The sequence below is a fragment of the Canis lupus genome, chromosome 14, assembly GCF_011100685.1.
Source record: "Canis lupus familiaris isolate Mischka breed German Shepherd chromosome 14, alternate assembly UU_Cfam_GSD_1.0, whole genome shotgun sequence".
Taxonomy (NCBI): domain Eukaryota; kingdom Metazoa; phylum Chordata; class Mammalia; order Carnivora; family Canidae; genus Canis; species Canis lupus.
In genome coordinates, this window is record NC_049235.1 from 2023967 (window position 1) to 2049165 (window position 25199).

Sequence of the window (25199 nt, forward strand, 5' to 3'; positions counted from 1 at the left end):
ATTAACACTGGTAAATTTTCAGTTCCTTTGGATCTGAATAGTAAAACAATTTCCTTGTTGAGTGAATGCATGGAGCTTAGGTGGGTATTGACAAATTGAAAAGAGGTTTAATCTGAGATTTTTAATAAAATTTTCATTTTGTGATGAAGAAAGTTAAGGGTGTGATTTTAAAACATTATCTGGGTTGAAGTGTTGTATTAATTTATTCTGCATGTCTGGAAGAATGAAAAATAAGAATAAAAATCAAACAGAAACACTACATAAGTTTAAAAAGCCTGATGTACCAAATCTTCATTCAAAGTGGCTCTGAATTGATGGATAGTTTTGGATATACAACATGGGGAAAGGAAGCATTGTTTGTTAGCTAGATATATACCACAAAATTCCTGAAACTTTCAGTCAATCAATAATGTCCTTATTCCAGAAATGGCCATAAATGTGGTTATAACTGAATTAAATATAAAAAATAATGAATATTTAAACAATCTTCATTAAAATATAAGAATTATGTTGTTGCCCAGGACTGTGCTTTTTCAACAATATGTACAAATAAGTGCTGTTTTTAAAAACTGACTGGAAAAAAGAGAGACACTAAAGAGAACTTAGCAAAGCATGAAAATAATTAAGGAATTTACTGTCCAGACCTGCCCTTCTCCAACACCTTCATGGCTGCTCTAGCCACTTCCTTGTTTGGGAGGCTGTAGACGAGGGGATTCGGCATGGGAGTGAGGATGGTGTAGAAGACAGAGACCATCTTGTCCTGGGTGGGGGAACGATCAGAAGCGGGCCGCATGTATATGAACAAAGTTGTGCCATAATACATTCCCACCACCATGAGGTGAGAAGAGCAGGTGGCAAAAACTTTCTGGTGACCCTCTCCAGATGCTATGTGAATGACAGCCACAATAACATGAGTATAGGAAGCAATGATGATCACTACAGGGAAAACAATCATTATTATACAGCAGTAGAAAAGAACTTCTTCAAATGTTGATGTGTCGTTGCATGAGATGATGAGCAGGGAAGGAAAATCACAGAAGTGGTCTATTTCCCGGGACCCACAATAGAAGAAGAAAAATGTAGCTACAGCATCAATGATACAATCAGTAGAGCCCAGGATCCAGGAAGATGCAGCCATAAGTCCACAAATTTTAGGGCTCATAAGATTAGGATATCTTAGAGGGTAGCAAATGGCAATATAGCGGTCATAAGCCATTACTGCCCATAGGAAACGTTCACAGCCAAGTAGTGATGTATAGAGGAAAATTTGTGTAGCACACTCTACCACAGAAATGGAATTGCTGCCAGACAAATAGTTAAAAGCCATCTTGGGTACAGTGGTGCAGATGAGCATGAGGTCCATGAGGGACAGTTGGCTGAGAAAGAAGTACATGGGTGTGTGGAGCTGAGTGTCCAGGTAGATGAGGAGAATCATAGCAGTGTTTCCCATGAAGACCACTGTGAAGATGACCAAAAGCATAGAAAAGAGGAAGATGTGAGTGGGGCTGTAATTGAAGATTCCCAGAAGGATGATATCAGAGTTAAAAGTCTGATTGTCCAATGCCATGAGGAATGTGTTTTTTATCTAATACAGCAAAAAGTGATGTCACTTCATTAATTTGGTGAACATGTACTCAGTGCCTTACAAAGCATGTGATTGTGGTAAACTATAGGTCAGTGATTATGCTGACATCAATGTTATTAGGAATTTCAAAAAAACAAGAAGGATAATAAAGGGGGAAAATATGTTATCTTGGTACTAATTTATACAAGTGTGGAATTATTCCTAAGCTCAGCTTCTAAACAACTTTTGAAAATTAAGACAATAATATACGTTTTATATAATTGATAATGTGTCTTCAAAAATGGAAATTCCCAAAAGCAATTAGACAGTGCCTTGAAACATCAGGAATCCTTTACAGGTTAGTCAATAGAGAAAGTAAGCATCATTCAGCATGTGGCAGAAAAAGTAACTGAGATAAAAGAGTGCAATATGAAACTTTGCTTTCATGATACGAGGTGATTTTACTGTCAGTTTAACCAAATCTTTACATTTGTCAATTGCTTTGCAATTTAGAGTGTTTTATTTGTAATTTATAGCAAATATTCTATGCAATAAGTGGACAAACTGAGGAAATATTTTAATTACACAACTATAAAAGCTTTGCTCTGTTCTTGTATAGCCCAATGTGGTAGAGTGACTTGTGTTTCCCCCAAAAGAGATGTTGAGTCTTAAGTCCTAGTATTTCAGAATGTAAACTTATTTGAAAATAATTAGCTAAGGGCACAGTTGGTTAAGTGTCTGACTCTTGGTTTCAGCTCAGGTCCTGATCTCAGGGTTGTGAAATAAAGCCCCAAGTGCAGAGTCTACTTGAGTCTCTCTCTCTGTCTCTCTCTCTCTCTCTCTCTCCTCATCTTCCCCACCTCCATGCTCTCTATCTCAAATATGCAAATATATCTTAAAAAGAGAAAATAATTAGCTAAGATAAGATCATGTTGGAACAGAGCAAACCCCAATCCAATGTGACTGATGTCCTTAAAGACCTCCATGTGAAGACGGACACAAGGATAATGTGTGATGATAGAGGCAGAGACTCAAGTGTTATATTTACATATAAATAATTTTCAATGATTGTTGGTCATCACCAGAAGCTAGGAAAGAGGCATGGAACATATTATCTTTCTTACAGCTCTCAGAATTAACCAACCCTGCTGATATCTCGATTTTAGAACACTAGTAGCCTCCATTACTGTGAGAGAATATAATTGTGTTATTTTAAACCATCCAGTGTGTAACACCTTGTTATGCTTCACTAGGAAACTAATACATCTCATATCTCCTAACTCTGGGAAACGAACAAGGGGTGGTAGAAAAGGGAGTGGGTCGGGGGGGGGGTGACTGGGTGATGGGCACTGAAGTGAGCACTTGATGGGATGAGCACTGGGTGTTATGCTATATGTTGGCAAATTGGACTCCAATAAAAAATAAAAAAAATTACTACATACAAAATGGAAATTCAGAGAAGCTTAAGGTCCACACATTCAAACAATACTTATGAAGATTTATGCATTGGGCACTGGCAGTAAAACAGCACTCAAAAAAAGAAAAAAATATATATCACTTAGCCTAACATATTGTAATCAGATGGTGACAAAAATATCAAAACACTATGAAGCTATGGAAAATAATTGAAAAGAAGATGTTACAATTACATTGGACTGTCCTAATCCAAGGAAGACCTCAGTCATCTGATGGTATCTGACTAAAGACTTGGGGCAAGTAAAAAAAAAAAAATAGAGAGAGATATAGACCACCCTTTAAGAAAGAGCTACCCACATATAAATTCCATAAAGTGGAACCTACATGCAAAAAAAAGTAAAATGTATAGAAGATATAAAGAAAACAGAGATTTCTAAATTAGACTTATGTTTCATGTTAATTGTAGGATTTAAAATTCCATTTATGAGCTAATTATGCATGCATGAGAAAAGTTCATATATGAAGATGGGTTATTCCAGGTAGTAAATAAATGTCATAAACAGAAAGACAGGTCTGATGATTAGAACAATTAGATAGGAATGCACATTTACTCATTTGTGCATCACATTTTTTTGGACGCCAAAAACAAAACCAAACAAAGAAGCTGTAACCTAAGAGTAGCAAGAGCAAATTAATCTGTAGAAGATAGAACCTTGAATTCTGTCTCATGAGTTTGAATTGAAATTTTTTAAGTGTGGAGGTGGTAAAATACACTTTCTTTAAGTTGTAATTATGTATACAAATTGTGAATGATGCTGTAATAAAGAGAAAAACTCAAAAGTATTTAAATATTTCAAGACATGAATGATCATGACCTGCAAATACTGATCTACCGAAAGGGCATGTCTGCATTTTCATCTCATGATGTCTCAAAGAAGAGTAGCTGGATTTCATGACACAGTGATTTGGTGTACTGTAACAATGGTCCATAACAATGACAACTCATAAACCATGGAAGTCATGCCCAGAAATTAAGAGAAGAATCATTGAGTGAAATAATTGAAAAAAGACATTTACTACCAGGATTTGGTCAAAAAGATAAGTAAAGCATTACAGAAAAATGATGCTGGACACATATTGGTGTCATCAGTTCTGGCTGCTATATTCTTTTGTACAGAAATGATCAGGAAATAAAACAATTGAAAAAAGTTAAAAAAACTCTCACATGATCAAAAGTGACCATAGCAAACCTGTTTCCAATTACAATATACAACCTGCATGAGAATCAGTAACAGGGTGGGATGCCTGTGTGGCTCAGTGGTTGAGTGTCTGCCTCTGGCTCAGGGTATAATCCCCCAGTTCCAGGATCGAGTCCCACACTGGGCTTCCTGCATGGGGCCTGCTTCCCCCTCTGACTGTCTCTGCCTCTGTGTGTGTGTGTGTGTGTGTGTGTGTGTGTGTGTGTGTATCATGAGTAAATAAATAAAATCTTTAAATTTTTTAAAAAAGAATCAATAACAGGGTTCATAGCTACACTAACTGAAAACTACACTATCATTAATGAAGCTCAGTACTAGAATGTTGAATTAATAGATGGAAATAACAGATACAAAATACATTGCAGGTAACTTATTCACAAAACCTATGATATGAAGTTTAATACAGATGGTATATTATTTAAGTATATGTGCTGCCAAAGTGAGCACTATTTAAGAAGTGCAGCAGTACTGAAATAATGGTTATCACCAGCAAGGACCAGTAAGGTTATATAATTAGATAGGGTTATGCTAGTTTTCAAAAACACTGGCAATGCTTTTGCAAAAACAATTTGCAAAAATGCTTTATATGTATTAAATTTATTATTAAATTTGAAGTTATATAAAAGAACAAAAATATATATGAAGGTGTAAGGAGGGCACATAACAATGGTAAAGCATCTATGAATGTGAGATGGGCCCATTAAAAGAAAAGATGATGAGGTTTAAACCTGTCTTTCAAATGATGCATTAATGTTCTTATTCTCATCTGCCACTTTTGTCTTCTCACTTGTATTCACCATCAATTTCTTTCTCACTTAAGAATACCAGCATTAGATGAAAAAAGAAAAGAAATTGATTTTTTTTTATCCAGCTCATCCATGAGCTAAGGCAAGTAACTTAACTCCTGCCATAATTCTCCTATCCCTACATACAAGATCATACCACATTCTTCAAAATAATATTTAAAAATGAAATGAATGAATGACATAAGGTGTTTAGCATGAATATCACTTAAGAAATATAGTCAATTATCTCCATCCATATTTCTATGTTCACCAAAAGTTTGGCATTAACGTACAAATATTCTTACCTGATTATTGATATAACCTCTTAGTGTGAGTCTAAATAGTATATAATTCAGATGAAAGAGTACGTTACCAGACAGGAGAATTGCATATTTTGCATATCATTGTATTTCTATAACCAAAAAAAAAGGAGCACCTGATATACAATTGGAAACAATAGTATTTGTTGTTAAACAAATTGAAACACAAAGTAATGAACTAGAACCAAGAGGCACATCTAGGAATAGTTATTCATAGTATTCATGAGATCAGCCCAACAGCTTCATAACACCACTCATTTAAATATGATTCTAATTCTGATTATTATATTATTTAACATCCTGGAGAATCAACATTATTTAAATGGATACAGTATATCTATGAATATATATATACCTATGAAAATATACTCATCTATAGATATTGTTTTTTTTTATTTTTTTATGAGAGACAGAGGGAGGGGGATAGAGAGAGAGAGAGAGAGGCAGAGACACAGGCAGAGGGAGAAGCAGGCTCCATGCAGGGAGCCCAACATGGGACTTGATTCTGGGTCTCCAAGATCACACCCTGGGCGGAAAGCGGTGCTAAACTGCTGAGCCACCCAGGCTACCCTCATCTGTAGATATTGTTAAGCAGAAAATTATTAATATAGTTTTACATAAATTCTAGCACTCACAGAACATGGAAATCATACCTGTTGTGAATTGTTTTGTTGTAAGCTTACCTTCTGTAGCTTCCTTCGTAAGCACAAAGCAGCAGTATAAATTAAAAGGATTATAACTCTTAAATAATCTGTACTTGGCCTGACCATGGTGAAAAAATGGAAAATTAATTTTCTAGCCCTCTGAGGATTCCATTCCCTTGTCTTTAATTATAGAAGTTGGCATTGTTTTCCATCTCCTCTCCCAGGACAAAGAAATGGAATTAGCTTTCCTTTTCCTTTTTCTTTTTTTTTTTTTTTTTGAAAATACTTACTCTGGATAGATAGTGATATCTCTCTCCTTAAGTTTTAGTTTGAACTCCGTGGAACTTTCTGCTCCCTCTCACTGACATAATAATAAGACGAAAACATACTGAGTGCCTCCTATGTAATTGGTACTGTGGCAATTTTGTATGTAAAATTACAGACACAAACATTGCATGTGCCAGGCACTCTTATCTTTAAATTTTTGTTTTGTTCTGTTTTTCTTTTTGTTTGTTTTTTACATAATAAAACTTCCTAAGCCAATTGTCCAAGGTAATAAAGTTAATGAATGGTGGACAGAATTTTCCAGTGCTAAAGTCAGCTCCATTTTTGAATTTTATTAGGGCATGATTAGCACATGAAAATTTCATGTATTAAAGTTATTCAACTTGACATTTTGATCTATGGTTGTATTATGAAATGATCACCACAATCAACCTAATTAAAATAACACCCCCTGGCAGGGGGTGGGACAGCTCCCCCAGGTGCACACACATGAGAATCAGCACAGCAGGCCCCTCCCTCAGAAGACAAGCTGGAAGAAACGAAGAAGAACAAGTTCTTGTCTGAGTAGCATTGGAAAACTCGAGGGGGTATTGAGGGATTTACGGCATATAAAACCAGAGGAAAAATCTCCATGTTTTTTGGTTTGTTTTGTTTTTTGGTTTGTTTTGTTTTGTTTCTTGTTTTGTTGTTGTTGTTGTTTTGTTTTCTTCCTTTTCTCAGTACAACTCATTTTTAGCTACTCTGCACTGAGCAAAATAACTAGAAAGAAGAACTCACTATAAAAGAAAGAATCAGAAACAGTAGTCTCTGCCACAGAATTAAAGACTTTGGATTATAATTTGATGTCAGAAAGCCAATTCAGAAGCACAATTATGAACCTACTGGTGGCTCTGGAAAAAAGCATGAAGGATTCAAGAGACTTCATGACTGCAGAATTTAGATCTAATCAGGCCGAAACTAAAATCCAATTAAATGAGATGCAATCCAAACTGGAGGTCCTAACAACCAGGTTTAATGAGGTAGAAGAAAGAATCAGTGAAATAGAAGACAAGTTGATGGTAAGGAAGGAAGCTGAGGATAAAAGAGAAAAACAATTAAAAGATCATGAGGAAAGGTTAAGGGAAATAAATGACAACCTCAGAAGGAAAAATCTATGTTTAATTGGGGTTACAGAGGGCACTGAAAGGGAGAGAGGATCAGAAACATATTTGAACAAATCATAGCTGAGAACCTCCCTAATCTTGGGAGGGAAATAGGCATTCAGATCCAAGAGATAGAGAGATCCCCCTCTAAAATCAATAAATATTGTACAACACCTCCACACTTAATATTGAAACTCGCAAATTCCAAAGATAAAGAGAAAATCCTTAAGCAACAAGAGACAAGAGATCCCTCATGTATATGGGGAGAAATATTTGTTTAACAGCAGATGTCTCCACAGAGACATGGCAGGCCAGAAAGGGCTGGTAGGATATATTCAGGGTCCTAAATGAGAAGAACATGCAGCCAAGAATACTCTATTCAGCAAGGCCCTCATTCAGAATAGGAGAGATAAAGAGCTTCCAAGATAGGCAGAAACTGAACAAATATGTGACCCCCAAACCAGCTCTGCAAGAAATATTAAGGGGAAATCTGTAAAAGAAAGAGGAAGCCCAAAGAAATAATACACAAAACAGGTATTATGATGACATAAATTTATATCTTTCGATAGTTACTCTGAACGTGAATGGGTTTACTGATCCCATCAAAAGATGCAGGGTTTCAAAAAGCAAGACCCCTCTATTTGCAGTCAACAAGAGACTCATTTAGATATAAGGACACCTACAGCCTGAAAATGAAAGATTAGAGAACCATTTACCACTCAAATGGTCTCCAAAAGAAAACTGGGGTAGCAATCCTCATATCAGATAAATTAAAGTTTATTCCAAAGACTGTAGTAAGAAATGCAAAAGGACACTATATCATACTTAAAGGATCTATCCAACAAGAGGACCTAACAATCGTGAATATTTATGCCCTTAATGTGGGAACTGCCAAGTATATCAATCAATTAATAAGGAAAGTAAAGAGACACTTAGATAATAATACACTAATACTGGGAGACTTCAACGTAGTGCTTTCTGCAAATGACAGATATTCTAAGCACAATATCTCCAAAGATACAAAAGCTTTAAATGATACACTAACCAGATGGATTTCACAGATGTTTACAGAACTATACATCCAAATGCAACTGAATACACATTCTATTCAGGTGCACATGGAAATTTCTCCAGAATAGACCACATACAATGTCACTTCTCAGGTCTCAACTGATACCAAAAGATTGAGATTGTGCCCTGCCTATATTCATACCATAATGCCTTGAAACTTGAACTCAATCACAAGAAGAAATTTGGAAGAAATTCAAGCATATGCAGGTTAAAGACAATCCTGCTAAAAGGTGAAAGGGTCAACCAGGAAACTAGAGAAGAATTAAAAACATTCATGAAAACTAATGGGAATGAAGATACAACCATTCAAAACCTTTGGGATACAGCAAAAGCAGTTCTGACAGGGAAATACATCGCAATACGTACATCCTTCTAAAAATTGGAAAAAAACTAAAATACACAAGCTAACCTTACACCTAAAGGAACTGGAGAAAGAACAGCAAATAAAACCTACACCAAGCAGAAGAAGAGAGTTAATAAAGATCTGAGCAGAGCTCAATGAGATAGGAAACAGAAGAACTGTAGAACATATCAACAAAACCAGGATTTAGCTCTTTGAAAGAATTGATAAGATGTATAAACTATTAGTCAACCTTAATAAAAACAAAAGAGAAAAGACACAAACTAATAAAATTTCTATTGAAAAAGGAGGTATCACAACCAATATCAGGAAATACAAGCAATTTTAAAGACATATTGTGAGCATAGCCCTGGTGGGCCAGTGGTTTAACGCTGCTATTAGCCCAGGGAGTGATACTGGAGAACCGGGACTCAGTCCCACGGCAGGCTCCCTGCACAGAGCCTGCTTCATACTCTACCTGTCTCTGTATCTCTCTGTTTCTCTCTCTCTCTCTATCTCTCTCTCTCTCTCCCACTTTCTCTCTCTCTCTGTCATGAATAAATAAATAAAATCCTTTAATAAATAAAAATACAATAAAACACAATACAAATAAAAACATATTATAAGCAGATATACGCCAATAAATTAGGCAATCTAGAAGAAATAGACGGATTTCTGGAAAACCACAAATGACCAAAACTGGAACAGGAATAAATAGAAAACCTGAGCAGGCTGATAACTATAGAGAGGAAATTGAAGAAGTCATCAAACACCTCCCAAGACACAAAAGTCCAAGGCCAGATGGCTTCCCTCTGGAATTCTATGAAACTGATAAAGAAGAAACAATACCTACTCCACTAAAGCTGTTCTGAAAGATAGAAAGGGATGGAATACTTCCAAACTTGCTCTATGAGGCCAGCTTCACTTTAATTCCAAAACCAGACAAAGACTCCAACAAAAAAAGTATACACCAATATCCCTAATAAACACAGATGCAAAAATTCTCAACAAGATACTAGCCAATAGGGTACAACAGTACATAAGAAGATTATTCACTATAACCAAGTGGGAATTATCCCCAGGATGCAAGGCTGGTTCACCATTCGTAAAGCAATCAAGGTGATAGATCATATCAACAAGAGAAAAACAAGAACCATATGATCCTCTCAATGGATGCAGAGAAAGCATTTGACAAAATTCAGTATCCATTCCTGATCAAAACTCTTCATAGCGTAGGAACAGAGTGAACATTCAACAGCATCTTAAAAGCCATCTCTGAAAAGCCCACAGGAAATATCATTCTCAATAGAGAAACGCTGAAAGCCTTTCCCCTAAGGTCAGGAACACAACAGGGATGTCCACTCTCACCTAGTATTAGAAGTCCTAGCTTCAGCAATCAGGCAACAAAAAGAAATGAAATGTATTCAAATTGACAATGAAGTCAAACTCTCCCTCTTTGCATATGACATGATACTGTACACAGGAAACCCGAAAGACTCCACCCCAAGATTGTAGAACTCATCCAGTAATTTGGCAGTGTGATAGGATACCAAATCAATGCCCAGAAATCAGTAGCATTTCTATACACTAAAAATGAGACTGAAGAAAGAGAAATTAAGGAGTTAATCCCATTTACAATTGCACCCAAAAGCATAAGATACCTAGGAATAAACCTAACCAATGAGGTAAAGGATCTATACTCTAAAAACTATAGAACACTTCTGAAAGAAATGGAGGAAGACCCAAAGAGATGTAAAAATATTCCATGCTCATAGATTGGAAGAATTAATATTTTGAAAATGTCAATGCTACCCAAGGAAATTTACACATTTAGTGCAATCATTATCCAAATACTGTGGACTTTCTTCAGAGAGTTGGAACAAATCATGTTAAGATTTGTGTGGAATCAGAAAAGACCCCGAATAGCCAGGATAATACTGAAAAAGAAAACCAAAGCCAGAGCATCACAATGCCAGGATTCAAGTTGTAATACAAAGCTGTGATCATCAAGACGGTATGGTACTTGCACAAAAACAGACACATAGATCAATGGAACAGAATAGAGAACCCAGAAATGGGCCCTCAACTCTACATTCAACTAATATTCGACAAAACAGGAAAGACTATCCACTGGAAAAAGGACAGTCTCTTCAATAAATGGTGCTGGGAAAATTGGACAGCCACATGCAGAAGAATGAAACTATACCAATTTCTTACACCATACACAAGATAAACTCAAAATGCATGAAAGATCTAAATGTTAGACAAGATTCCATCAAATTCCTAGAGGAGAACACAGGCAACATCCTTTTTGAACTCGGTCACAGATATTTCTTGCAAGTTACATCTATGAAGACCAGGGAGACAAAAGCAAAAATGAATTATTGGGACTTCATCAAGATAAAAACCTCTGCACAGCAACAGAAAAAGTCAACAAAACTCAAAGACAACCTACAGAATGGGAGAAGATATTTGCCAATGACCTATCAGATAAAGGGCTAGTATCCAAGGTGTATAAAGAACTTATTAAACTCAACACCAAAGAAACAAACAATCCAATCATGAAATGGGCAAAAGACATGAACAGAATCTCACAGAGGAAGACATAGACACTGCCAACATGCACATGAGAAAATGCTCTGCATCACTTGCCATCAGGGAAATACAAATCAAAACCACAATGAGATACCACCTCACACCAGTGAGAATGGGGAAAATTAACAAGGCAGGAAAGCACAAATGTTGGAGAGGATGCGGAGAAAAGGGAACACTCTTACACTGTTTGGTGGGAATGTGAACTGGTGCAGCCACTCTGGAAAGCTGTATAGCGATTCCTCAAAGACTTAAAAATAGATCTGCCCTGCGGCCCAGGAATTGCACTGCTGGGGATTTACCCCAAAGATACAGATGCAGTGAAATGCCGGGACACCTGCACCCCGATGTTTCTAGCAGCAATGTCCACAATAGCCAAACTGTGGAAGGAGCCTCGGTGTCCATCGAATGAATGGATAAAGAAGATGTGGTTTATGTATACAATGGAATATTACTCAGCCATTAGAAACGACAAATACCCACCATTTACTTCGACATGGATGGAACTGCAGGGTATTATGCTGAGTGAAATAAGTCAATCGGAGAAGGACAAACATTATATGGTCTCATTCATTTTGGGGAATATAAAAAATAGTGAAAGGGAATAAAGGGGAAAGAAGAGAAAATGAGTGAAAATATCAATAAGGATGACAAAACCTTAGAGACTACTAACTCTCTGAAAGGAGAGTGGAAAGGGAGGTTGACAGGGGGTTGGGGTGACAGTGTGACGGGCACTGAGGGTGTCTGGACGGGAAGAGCACTGGATGAAATGCTATATGTTGGCAAATTGAACTAAAAAAATCTAAATGGGACAGTTTTGAGCAGATTCAAAATAGCACATTTTCAGATATACTAACTATATTGGGCATGTAGTGTAATGAGCATTGGGTGTTGAATGCAACTGATGAATTTTTGAACACCACATTGGAAACTACGTATGTACTAATTGTATTTCACTTTAAAAAAATATGCTACTCTTCTTCCCTAAATTTCTCCTTATAACATAATAGTTGAATCATTGGAGATACCACCATGGAGACTATAATCCAGTAATAGAACATGGTATAATTTTTTTTTCATTTGTTAGATGTATGGAAATACATGCATATGTACCCCTGCACACACACACTCAAACAGAAACACACACAAATACATGAACACTCAGAAGTAGGATAGTATAACTTATTTTTAGAACTCAATTTTATAACAATGACCAGGTATATAGGATTCAGCATATATTTTTGGCAGAATATTAAAGTTTATTTAATTCTTTAAAATATCCTTTACACAGAGATACCATTCCATATATTTTGCAGACAGGTACAGCAAAGATTAAAGTAAAAATAAGACATTTGTCCAACAGCAAAATTTTGTTTCTAATTAGGGAATTGGAAAGACACAGCCTTTGGTATTTTTCTCTTTTAAGTGTAAGAGTCTCTGACATACAGCAAATCTTCTCTACCTTAGTAACATCAAAGACATTTGGAAACTTCCAAAGTTTCTGTCCTTCAATATCTTGATAGTAATGCTACAAGTCTTAATTTTTTTTATAAATTTATTTTTTATTGGTGTTCAATTTGCCAACATATATAAAAAACCCCAGTGCTCATCCCATCAAGTGCCCCCCTCAGTGCCCATCACCCAGTCACCCCAACCCCCGTGCACCTCTCTTTCTACCACCCCTAGTTCGTTTCCAAGAGTTAGGAGTCTCTCCTATTCTGTCTCCCTTTCTGATATTTCCCACTCATTTTTTCTCCTTTCCCCTTTCACTATTTTTTATATTCCCCAAAATGAATGAGACCATATAATGTTTGTCCTTCTCCGATTGACTTATTTCACTCAGCATAATACCCTGCAGTTCCATCCATGTCGAAGCACATGGTGGGTATTTGTCGTTTCTAATGGCTGAGGAATATTCCATTGTATACATAAACCACATCTTCTTTATCCATTCATCTTTCGATGGACACCGAGGCTCCTTCCACAGTTTGGCTATTGTGGACATTGCTGCTATTAACATCAGGGTGCAGGTGTCCTGGCGCTTCACTGCATCTGTATCTTTGGGGTAAATCCCCAGCAGTGCAATTCCTGGGCCGCAAGGCAGATCTATTTTTAAGTCTTTGAGGAATCGCTATACAGTTTTCCAGAGTGGCTGCACCAGTTCACATTCCCACCAAACAGTGCAAGACGGGTCCCCTCTCTCCACATCCTCTCCAACATTTGTGGTTTCCTGCCTTGTTAATTTTCCCCATTCTCACTGGTGTGAGGTGGTATCTCATTGTGGCTTTGATTTGTATTTCCCTGATGGCCAGTGATGCGGAGCATTTTCTCATGTGCTTGTTGGCCGTGTCTATGTCTTCCTCTGTGAGATTTCTGTTCATGTCTTTTGCCCATTTCATGATTGGATTCTTTGTTTCTTTGCTGTTGAGTTTAATAAGTTCTTTATAGATCTTGGATACTAGCCCTTTATCTGATACGTTATTTGCAAATATCTTCTCCTGTTCTGTACGTTGTCTTTTAGTTTTGTTGACTGTTTCTCTTGCTGTGCAAAAGATTCTTATCATGATGAAGTCCCAATAGTTCATATTTGCTTTTGTTTCTCTTGCCTTCATGGATGTATCTTACAAGAAGTTACTGTGGCCGAGTTGAAAAAGGGTGTTGCCTGTGTTCTCCTCTAGGATTTTGATGGAATCTTGTCTCACATTTAGATCTTTCATCCATTTTGAGTTTATCTTTGTGTATGGTGAAAGAGAGTGGTCTAGTTTCATTCTTCTGCATGTGGATGTCCAATTTTCCCAGCACCATTTATTGAAGAGACTGTCCCTTTTCCCGTGGAGAGTCCTTCCTCCTTTGTCGAATGTTACTTGACCATAAAGTTGAGGGTCCACTTCTGGATTCTCTATTCTGTTCCATTGATCTATGTGTCTGTTTTTGTGCCAGTACCACACTGTCTTGATGACCACAGCTTTGTAGTACAACCTGAAATCTGGCATTGTGATGCCCCCAGCTATGGTATCTTTTGTAATATTTCCTGGCTATTCGGGGTCTTTTCTGATTCCTCACAAATCTTAAAGTAATTTGTTCCAACTCTCTGAGGAAAGTTCATGGTATTTTGATAGGGATTGCATTAAACGTGTAAAGCCCTGGGTAACATTGACATTTTCACAATATTAATTCTTCCAATCCATGAGCATGGAATATTTTTCCATCTCTTTGCATCTTCCTCCATTTCTTTCAGAAGTGTTCTGTAGTTTTAAGAGTATAGATCCTTTACCTCTTTGGTTAGGTTTATTCCTATGCATCTTATGCTTTTGGTTGCAGTTGTAAATGGGATTGACAAGTCTTAAGTTTGAAAGTCAAGTAGTTTGGTGAAAAAGTAAAATTAAGGGGAAAATAAAAGAAAGGGTAGTAAAACCGTATTTGAGAACCTTTATTCTTCCCAAAATAGATTAAATCCAATAGGTTGTTTTTATTGTTCCCATGTTGTGCTAGGCACAAATAAATTACATCATCGGGTAATAGAATGAGCCTCGTATTTGAATGTGTTCTTTGAATTAGGAATTTAATAAGGGCCTGATATTTATCTTGAATTTTACTTATATATAGTTTTATAAACAGGTAAGCATGAGTACAAACCAAGCAAATCCCAACTAACATGGAGATACAATCCTAAAGTGGTTATGAAATTTACATCTAGGATTTTGTCTCTCACTATGAGTTGATCTTCTGATCCTATTAATCAGAGAAGCAGAGCAGAAACTTGGAAAATATTATTTCATTACACAGATCAGGTCCTATCCTAGTCCTATAAGATTCAATTTTCTAAAGTATAGGGCTTGGACACATTCAGGTGAAAAATTTTTCATATGTGATTTGACATCTATCTTGGTTAAGAAGCACTGGATGAGGGCAGCTCCAGTGGCACAGCGGTTTAGCGCCACCTGCAGCCCAGGGTGTGATCCCGGGGACCCGGGTTGAGTCCCATGTCAGGCACCTGCATGGAGCCTGCTTCTCCCTCTGCCTGTGTCTGTGCCTCTCTCTCTCTCTCTCTCTCTCTCTCTCTCTCATGAATAAATAAATAAAATATTTTTTAAAAAAAGCACTGGATGATATGTGAACCTGAATTGGCTTGGAGCAGTCTGTGTCTTCCATGACCCTGGTCCAGATACTCCTCCACTTTTATCATCCATGAGTTACTTTATTTACACTGGTTCTTTTTAAATTTAAATTCAATTAATTAGGAGCACCTGGGTAGCTCAGTGGTTGAGTGTCTGCCTTTGGGTCAGGTCATGATCCTGGGGTCCTGGGATCAAATGCTGCATCAGGCTTACCATGAGGAACCAGCTTCTCCTTCTGCCTATGGCTCTGCCTCTATGTGTCTCTAATGAATAAATAAATAAAAATCTTAAAAAATAAAAATCAATAAATTTAATTAATTAAATATAGTATATTATTAGGATTTCAGAGTGAAGATCAATGACCATTGGGTATTATATATAATACCCAGTGCTCATTACATCTCATGCCCTTCTTCATGTCCATTGCCCAGTTACCCCATATCTCCACCTTTCCTCCCCTCTAAAACCCTCAATTTGGTTCCTGTTATTAAGAGTCTCTTAGGGTTTGTCTCCCTCTCTGATTTCATCTTGTTTTATTTTTTCCTCTCCTCATTTATAGTCCTCTGCTTTGTTTCTTAAATTCCACTACAAGTGAGATCATATGATAATTATCTTTATCTAATTGTCTTATATCACATACCATAACCCCTTGAGTTCTATTGATGCCACTGTAGATGGCAAGGTTTCATTTATTGATGACTGAGTAATATTCCACTGTATATGTATACCACCTCTTTTTTATCAATTCATCTGTCAATGAACATCTTGGCTCTTTTCATAGTTTGGCTATTGTTGGACATTGTTGCTATAAACATTGGGGTTCAAAGTGCCCCTTTGGATCACTACATTTGTATATTTGTGGTCATCCTTGGTAATGCAATTGCTGGGTCATGGGGGTAACTCTATTTTCAACTTTTTTTAAAAATTTTTATTTATTTATGATAGTCACAGAGAGAGAGAGAGAGAGAGAGAGAGAGGCAGAGACATAGGCAGAGGGAGAAGCAGGCTCCATACACCGGGAGCCCGATGTGGGATTCGATCCCGGGTCTCCAGGATCGCGCCCTGGGCCAAAGGCAGGCGCCAAACCGCTACTCCACCCAGGGATCCCTATTTTCAACTTTTTGAGGAACTTCCATAATGCTTTCCGGAGTGGCTGTACCACCTTGTATTCCCAACAACAGCGAAAGATGGTTCCCCTTTCTCCAGATCCTTACCAATATCTGTTTCCTGACTTGTTAATTTTAGCCATTCTGAAAGGTGTGAAGTTGTATTTCATTGTGGTTTTCATTTGTATTTCCGTGATGACAAGTGATGTGGAACATTTTTTTCATGGCTCTATTAAACATTTCTATGTCTTCTTTTATTTATTTTTAAAAAATATTTTATTTATTCATGAGCAACAGAGAGAGAGAGGCAGAGGGAGAAGCAGACTCCATGCAGGGAGCTGATGCGAGACTTGATCCCAGGACTCTTGGATCATGCCCTGGACCAAAGACAGCCGCTCAACCGCTGAGCCACCCAGGTGTCCCAAGACATCCATTTTAAACACCCAAGGAATTTTGACATTTGGTTGAGTTTGGAGTCTTCTGGACTGAAAGACTTTCATTTCAAAACTTTGAATGGAGACCTTGCAGTGTTGGTATATATATTGTTTCTGTTTGTCATGGAAGCTTTTTTTTTAGATTTTATTTATTCATGAGTGAGAGAGAGAGACAGAGAGAGAGAGAGAGAGAGAGAGGCAGAGACACAGGCAGAGGGAGAAGCAGGCTCCATGCAGGGAGCCCGACATGGGACTCGATCCCGGGACTCCAGGATCACACCCTGGACCCAAGGCAGGTGCTAAACCGCTGAGCCACCCAGGGATCCCCTGTCATGGAAGCTTTTTATCTCTCCTTCTATTTTGAATGACACCCTAGCAGGATAAAGTATTCTTGGTTGGATATTTTTCTCATTTAGCACCCTGAATATATCATGTCACTCCTTTCTGGGCTGCCAAGTTTCTATGTATAGGTCTGCTGCAAGTCTAATAGCTCTACCCTTGTAGATTATGGACCACTTGTCCTGAGATGCTTTCAGGATTTTGTCTTTGTCTTTGAGATTTGCAAGCTTCACTGTTATATGTTGAAGTGTTGCTATTTTTATTGATTTTAAGGGGATTCTCTGTGCCTCCTGTACTTGATCACCTGTTCCTTCCCTAGATTAAGGAAGTTCTATACTATAATTTGCTCCAATATACTTTCTGCCCCCTCCTTTCCTCTTCTTCTGACAACCCAATTATTCTAATATTGTTTGACTTTAGGGTGAAACTTATCTCTTGAATTTTCCTCCTCATGATCCAGTAGTTTTTTTATCTCTCTCTTTCTCAGCTTCTTTATTTCTATCATTTTGTCTTCTGTATCACTAATTCTCTCTTCTGCCTCACTTATTCTAGCGGTTAGACCTTTCACTTTTTATTGCATCTCATTAATAACCTTTTTAATTTTGAATTGATTAGATTTTAGTTCTTTTATTTCTCCAGAAGGGTTTCTCTGGTGTCTTCTATGCTTTTCTCAACCCCAGATAGCATTTTTATAATCATTACTGTAAACTCTAGTTCCAACATCTTACTTATGTCCATACTGATTAGGTCCCTGGAAGTTGGTAATTTAGCCTCTTGTTCATTTTTTTTTGAGGTGAGTTTTTCCATATTGTCATTTTTTCCAGAGAATAGATGATTGAGAAAACAAAATACTAAAATGGCAAACCCCCCAGTGTAATATATACTAAACAACTCAGAAGAGACCCAAACCATATATATATATTTGTAATGCCATAATTCCTTCACACATCTGGGCTCTCATTCTCCTTTATGCAAAAATAGGGGAGAAGAAAAAGAAGAGACTCATTCTCCTTATGATTACATTATGTTAAATTAATTAAAAATATTTAAGCCTTTATGGTGACCATAATTATCTTCCAGTTATTAGGTATACACCTCAAAATGTCTTCACAGAAACAGTTCCATCCAATGACCTGTATATATTGCTTTAAAAAAGAATTAATGAAAAATCAGACCTGAAACACTCCTTAAAAACCACCTATTGCAAATTTTTAGTTTTTAATTATTGGGAGGAAGTTATTTGACTCAAAATAAATCCACTTTCCTTATTAATGTTCTGTATACTTCAGAAAATACATCAATTAATGAAATTTTCCAATACTGTACATTAAAAGTGAAACATAATTTAATGAACCTTGATTTAGCTAAATTGTACAGTGTGTGAAAATCTCCTAAACCTGGAACTATAGAATATTCTTGGATGCATAGATGGGGACCTTCAGGTCAGCCTATATCACCAGAGGAAGAGCTAGATCCAGTGTTGTAGATAATTCTCCCAAATATCTGTGCTCACGTAGGTCCTACCACTAAGTCTGTGATTTGTATTGTCTCTCTTTCTTCCATTTCCATTAATATTTCAAAGTCTCTAATTATCACAAGCCATTTGTCCCCAATTTTTTCCTTTTATTGTCAGCTCTATTCCTCTACTTCTCTTCCCTATACTCCATTTCCTTTTCTTTAAGAAACTTCTCTTCTTCAGAATATTTTTTTCTTTTCCCTTGGTCTTCTTCATTTTCCATTAACAGTTGGCATGAAAGAATGGAGAATCACCAAGATGCTCTAGCTAGGATGTGAGAATTCTTGAAATTTCATATAATATGGTGACACTTATGAAACTATAAATCTTATTTTGACATTCAGAGAACAAAGAAAGAAGTTAGCAATTCTTTTATGTTGACTACCTTGGGAACAAGACTGTATTTGTTATATATTTAAATAGTTATCAATATTTTTTTATAAATTTTATTGTAGGAAGCTTGGATTTTCTCAATAATATTTATCATTAAAATAGGTGAAAATACCAAATACATAACAGTTATGCAAATAAATAAATGTGTAATCTAAAAGGAGTTATTCTCCTTTTCAATACTTGGCATATGTCATTCTTTAAGGCACTTTTCTATGCCAAAATATTAGAGCTGCGAATGAAATTATTTTCCTGAAATACTAATATAACATTTTTTTAAGTTGAGGGTTTTTTTTAAGATTTTATTTACTGGGCAGCCCCGGTGGCTTTTCTTTAAAAAAAAAAAAAGATTTTATTTATTTATTCATGAGAGACACACACAGAGAGAGAGAGAGGCAGAGACACAGGCAGAGAGAGAAGCAGGCTTTATGCAGGGGCCCTGATGTGGGACTTGATCCTGGGACACTAGGATCGAGCCCTGGGCTGAAGGCAGGCACTAAACCATTGAGCCACCAAGGGATCCCCTGGTATAACATTTTAATTCTGTGAAAATAAATAAGGTCATTCCATTTCTGTGTGTCATTAAAATAATCCAAAAGGTCTTTATTAATTAGTTTACCTATTTTTAGAAGATTAGTTAAAATTAACAGAAGTTCATTTCAAATATCAGTATATAAGCAAAATATTTCCTAGGAAAAATTAAACAGCAAACAGATTTCAAACTAATTTGCCCTTATGATGGGTAGAATATTGTGATAGGCACAGGGCATATACCACTAAAATGTAACTTATAGGATAGTTCTCAGGCACTTGCTTTGTCCTTAGAGGTATACATTAATTTATATAACACATGTAAATTGTGGTGCTACATAGAAAACATTTCTTTGATAATCATTTAAAAATAAAATTGAGTTAGGTTCTTCTGGCTCTGTGATCTATTTCCTATACATATTGTGGCTCATTTTGCAGTGTTATCTAGTACATTCCTGATTCTACCCATCTTGAACTGCAATAGGTTTGTAAGTGATGCCTTCACTTACTGTGGTGTAACTCATTCCCCTTCTCCCCAAAATAGCACATTGCCATGAAGTTTTTAAAGTGTACAAAGGGGTTTCTCTTTTGTTCCCAAGAGATGATGCTACTCAACTTATCTAAGTGTAACAATATGAAATCAATTTCTCAAAACAAACAAGAAAGGAAAACAAACAACAACAACAAAATGATGGCTCCCTTCTCCAAACAGGTTGATAGAAGCAAAATTATTCTCAAAAGAGAAGTAAATATCCTTTTATTTCTTGGGAAAATAGTTTAATGGATGTTTATATTAAGATGGGACTCCAAAGCTTTGTCTAAGGTGAAAAAGTTAAAATATGCAGTATAAATCCTTCTGCTAATTAAGGAAGGAAATCCTTCTTCTAATTAATCCTCTACACATGTAATGATATTGATCCCATACACCCTTTCACTGGGCTGGTGTGACACAATGGGAAGAAGATAGGATTATAGGGGGAATCAAGAGAGCAGGAATTCTGTAGTTATTGAGAAGACAACCAGGAGGCATGATAAGACAAAACTATATAAATGTGAGGAGGTAATTTCCTTTGATCAGGGACACTGATAAAATTTAGCAACAGAAATGCATAACCTCTTTTTCTACTGGGTTCTCTATTGACCTATAACTGTGGGTAAGTCAGTAAAGTGACTACATGAGAGTCAACTGAAGTTTGGATGACAGGGTTGTACACATGCATCTAGTACACTACCAACCTGGGGGCATTGTCACAGTATGCATTTGAAAATTAAGCAGACAAATAAGCTTGTGTCTTCTCTGAAAATTCCAGAAAACACAAATTACCTAAAATGGTGTGGAGAAACCAGACCATCAGCTCTGACTCGATCCTGCTAAGAATCTTTGATTACAGTCCCACTCACATATTTTTTTTTCTCACTGGTCTTGGGCATCTTTTCAATGGCCTTCTTGGGAAACACTGTCCTGGTTCTTCTTGTCTACCTGGACACCCATCTCCACATCTCCATGTACTTCCTCCTCAGCCAGCTCTCCCTCATGGACCTCATGTTCATCTGCACCATTGTACCCAGGTGGCCTTCAACTACTTGTCTGGCAGCAAGTCAATATCTCTGGCAGATTGTGGAGCTCAGATATTCTTCTATGTGTCCCTGCTTGGAGCTGAATGTTTCCTGTTGGTTGTCATGGCCTATGACCATTATGTGACTATATGCCACCCACTTTGATACACCATCCTCATGAATCAGGAACTCTGTGTCCTCATGACTGTTACTTCCTGGATCTTGGGCTTTTTTGATAGCATTATTGTGCTAGTAGCAGCCCTGTCACTGTCTTTCTGTAGCTCTCCGGAAATTCATCACTTTTTCTGTGATGTTGCTGCCCTTTTCCCTCTATCTTGCACAGACACCTCTGCTTTTGAAAGGCTGCTTTTTCCTCTGCTGTGTGGTGATGCTAATATTACCAGTGTCTGTGATCATTACTTCCTATTCATATGTCCTTCAAGCTGTCCTCCACATGAGCTCTAGAGAAAGTCACCTCAAAGCCTTCACCACCTGTTCCTCCCACCTGACTGTGGTTGGACTGTACTATGGTGCTGCTATGTTCATGTATATGAGACCAGCTTCTAACCATACACCAGACCATGACAAGATAGTATTTATCTTCTACACCATCCTCACCCCCATGCTGAACCCTCTCATCTACAGTCTCCACAACAAAGAGGTATCCAGGGGACTTCAGAAACTGTTGAGGAAAGGAAAGTTAATGTAACTTCATCAAGTATCTTTGAATGTCAACTCTGCTCAACATCTTTCTTCTAGTTTGACTTTTTTCCCTCCATTTTTTGTTCAGTTTTAAAATAGCTTTATTTGGTATAATATAATGTAAAAATTACAGGTAAAGTAGGTTGGATTTAGAAATAATCATAGATTATCATTTTATCTCCAGTGAATTTCAGTTATATCTGTAGTTGTTAGCCAGGAGTACTTAACTTTGGAATGCCTGACTTTGAACCCGGTAGGAGTCTGATTATCTTTGCTTTATCTAAGAAAAAAAAATAGAGTTCATCCATTGATTTTTGCTGTGCTTTCTCATTGCTTAAGGATTATTTAATCATATACACTTGTTTTCAAGTATACTTTTCCTCAGACCTGTGTATTGCCTGTTTTGTTCCTGACTGTTCTCAACCTAATTCCCGAACTTTTAGCGGGGGGTAGTTAGTATTATCAACTCCTTCAATCAAGCTTTAAGGCCATGTAAAATAGTTCTTAGAAGTTCCTACTTTGTTAAGCTTTAAATTAGAAATGGCTATTATAAGAAGTTTATATAAATGTCTATTTGGTTAGACTATACACTCTTCGTTTTTATTGTGATTGATTCTAATTCTCACTTATCCTTATAGTAATAACTAGAATAAATTTGAAGATATTAGAAAATTATTATTTCCTGGATATGCCAGCCATGGTTTTTATACAGCTTTGAAAATATAACAGTTTATATAAAATATAAACGGGATTTATATTATCCGAAAAAAGGAAATTAAAGTTTCCTTAAGAGAATTTATGGTCTCTAAATGTTCACAATGATTATTTATTTTATTATTTTATTTTATTTTCTCCATGATTTTAATGTTTCCATAGAGTTTCCATACTTTGATGTAACTAAATTGTATTAGTTTATTGCAATTTTGCATATCTGAATTATCCACATTCTGAAAATTGAAAGTAACTTTTGCCTGCTTCACTTGTTTATCTTAATTTCATCTATATTTTATCATTAACCTAATCTCCATTTTCATATATTATTGCTCTATTAATGCATGCTTCTTTTTGCTAAAACTAGATTTTATGCTTAATGATATGCATCTTGTGTGTCACATTTTTGCACCGTTTTTAATCAAAATGGCAAACATTTTGGTACAAGTTGAATATTCTCAATAAAGTGCTTTTGTTTGGGTTTATTTTTTTGAGATATAATTCATATACCATGAAAATCAACTGTTTAATGTGTACAATTCCGTGATTTTTTTGTAATAGATTCACAGGTACTCAAACATCAACATTGACTAATTCCAAAGGTTTTTATCTCTCCAAAAGAATATCCACACCCATTAATATTGATTTCCTTTGCATCCTCCACCAACCTTTAAAATAACAGTGCTTTTTTCTCTCTACTGTTTTGCCCTTTTAGGAATTTACATATTAATGGTCTTTTGTAACTGGCTTCTTTCACTTAGCACAATGATTATAAAGTTAATATTGAAGTATGTATCGGTATTTATGGATGTATCATTCATAAGAATAAATAATATCCCATTGCAAAGCTAGGTCACATTTTGTTTATCCACAGAACAACTGATAGACATTTGAAATATTTCTTTTTCATTATTATGAATAATACTACTACAAACATTCACATTTTTGTATGTACATGTTTTCCAATCTCCTGGGTATACGTCTGGCAGTAGAATTACTCAATCATATGATAACTTCAACTTTTTGTATTACTGACAAACTGTTTCCAAAATTGGCTACAAAATTTTACATTTCCACCATCAATGTAAGAGGTTGTTATTATTTTCTGATTCTCAACATTATAGCTATTCTAGCAGATGCAAAGTGGCATTACATTGTCATGTCAATTTTCATTTTTTAAATGACTAATGATGCTGAATAACTTTTCATGTGCTTGTCACTTTAACCTCTTATTTGAAGAAACAGCTACACGAGAACAGGCAAATTTAGGAACTTAGGAATATGGCAGAGTAGAAGGACACTGAGTTTATTCCATCTCATGTTTACAACCAAATATTATCCACATAGAAGTCAATAAAACAGGCAGCCATCCAAAAACTGACAGAATTAACTCCACAACTAAATATAGAGAAGTTGCATCGGATAGGGTAAGAAGGTCAGAAAGGTGCAAGGGAGACGGCCCTCAGGAAGGAGGGTGATGCACACATGGAGAGGCCAGAGAAATGGGCCCTCACACAGGGAGTTCATATGGGGAAAACTAACCCCACAATAGGTGTCTTTAAAAACCAGAGAGAGCTTCTCCCTCTGCCTGTATCTCTGCCTCTTTCTCTCAGTCTGTGCCTCTCATGAATAAATAAATACATCTTTAAAAAAATAAAAATTAAAAAAAAACAGAGGGGCTGAATTCTGTGAGATTGTAAAAGCAATGGGACTTGGGTCCTGGAGCTTTAAAAGTCAGTTGACTCAGTATTGGGCAAGCCATGAGAACAAATGATAGCTGCATCACCATGTATAAGTAACAGCAGCCTGCATGGAGAGGCAACAGAAAAATGTTAATTTAAACAACACCATAGGCAAAGGGGAGACAGATCTCTTCATACTGATCTGAGAGCTTATTGGGGGACTTCTCTGAAAATGAGGGAGCTGACAGGTACCATTCCCCTTCTCTTCTCCAGCATAAACACAAGGCCATCTGCCAAAGGTGGGGCTGCACAGACACATACTATCTAACCAGCTAGCAGTGAACACCACCATAGATCCTCCCAAGAATTTGCCCATTCCAAGCCTGCTAGTTTCAGCCCTAAGCTCAGAGAAAATTTTGTTAAAGCCACACACATGCCTTGCCCAAATACTAGGCACAGAGCTACTGCCTCACCAAATTTCCATTTGCCATATCATACCTAATGATGCACCCCCACCTGCTATCATGCACCATGCCCAGCCTCATTCCCCAAGCAGCTCCTGCACACAGTCTCCAGATGCTGCAGCACTTGGGGACACAACATAGGACTAGTGGCCCAGTACAAATTTTGCTAACACCACTGCCCAATTCCTAATTTCTGTGGTGGACATATCCACCACAGGCAGATAGTCAGTG

General features: G+C 36.7%; 1 protein-coding gene and 1 pseudogene across 1 annotated transcript; one reads left to right on the forward strand and one right to left on the reverse strand.

Annotated features, from left to right (window-relative positions):
- Positions 1-631: 631 nt before the first annotated feature.
- LOC119876959 (olfactory receptor 2M3-like) lies at positions 632-1567 on the reverse strand. Its single transcript, XM_038556363.1, has one exon. The coding sequence runs from the start codon at positions 1565-1567 to the stop codon at positions 632-634; it is 936 nt and encodes a 311-aa protein (XP_038412291.1).
- Positions 1568-21181: 19614 nt separating this feature from the next.
- LOC119876960 lies at positions 21182-22118 on the forward strand (annotated as a pseudogene).
- Positions 22119-25199: the final 3081 nt, after the last annotated feature.

Coding starts and splice junctions, on each gene's coding strand:
- LOC119876959 (XM_038556363.1), bottom strand. CDS start 1,567: ATGGCATTGGACAATCAGACTTTTAACTCTGATATCATCCTTCTGGGA.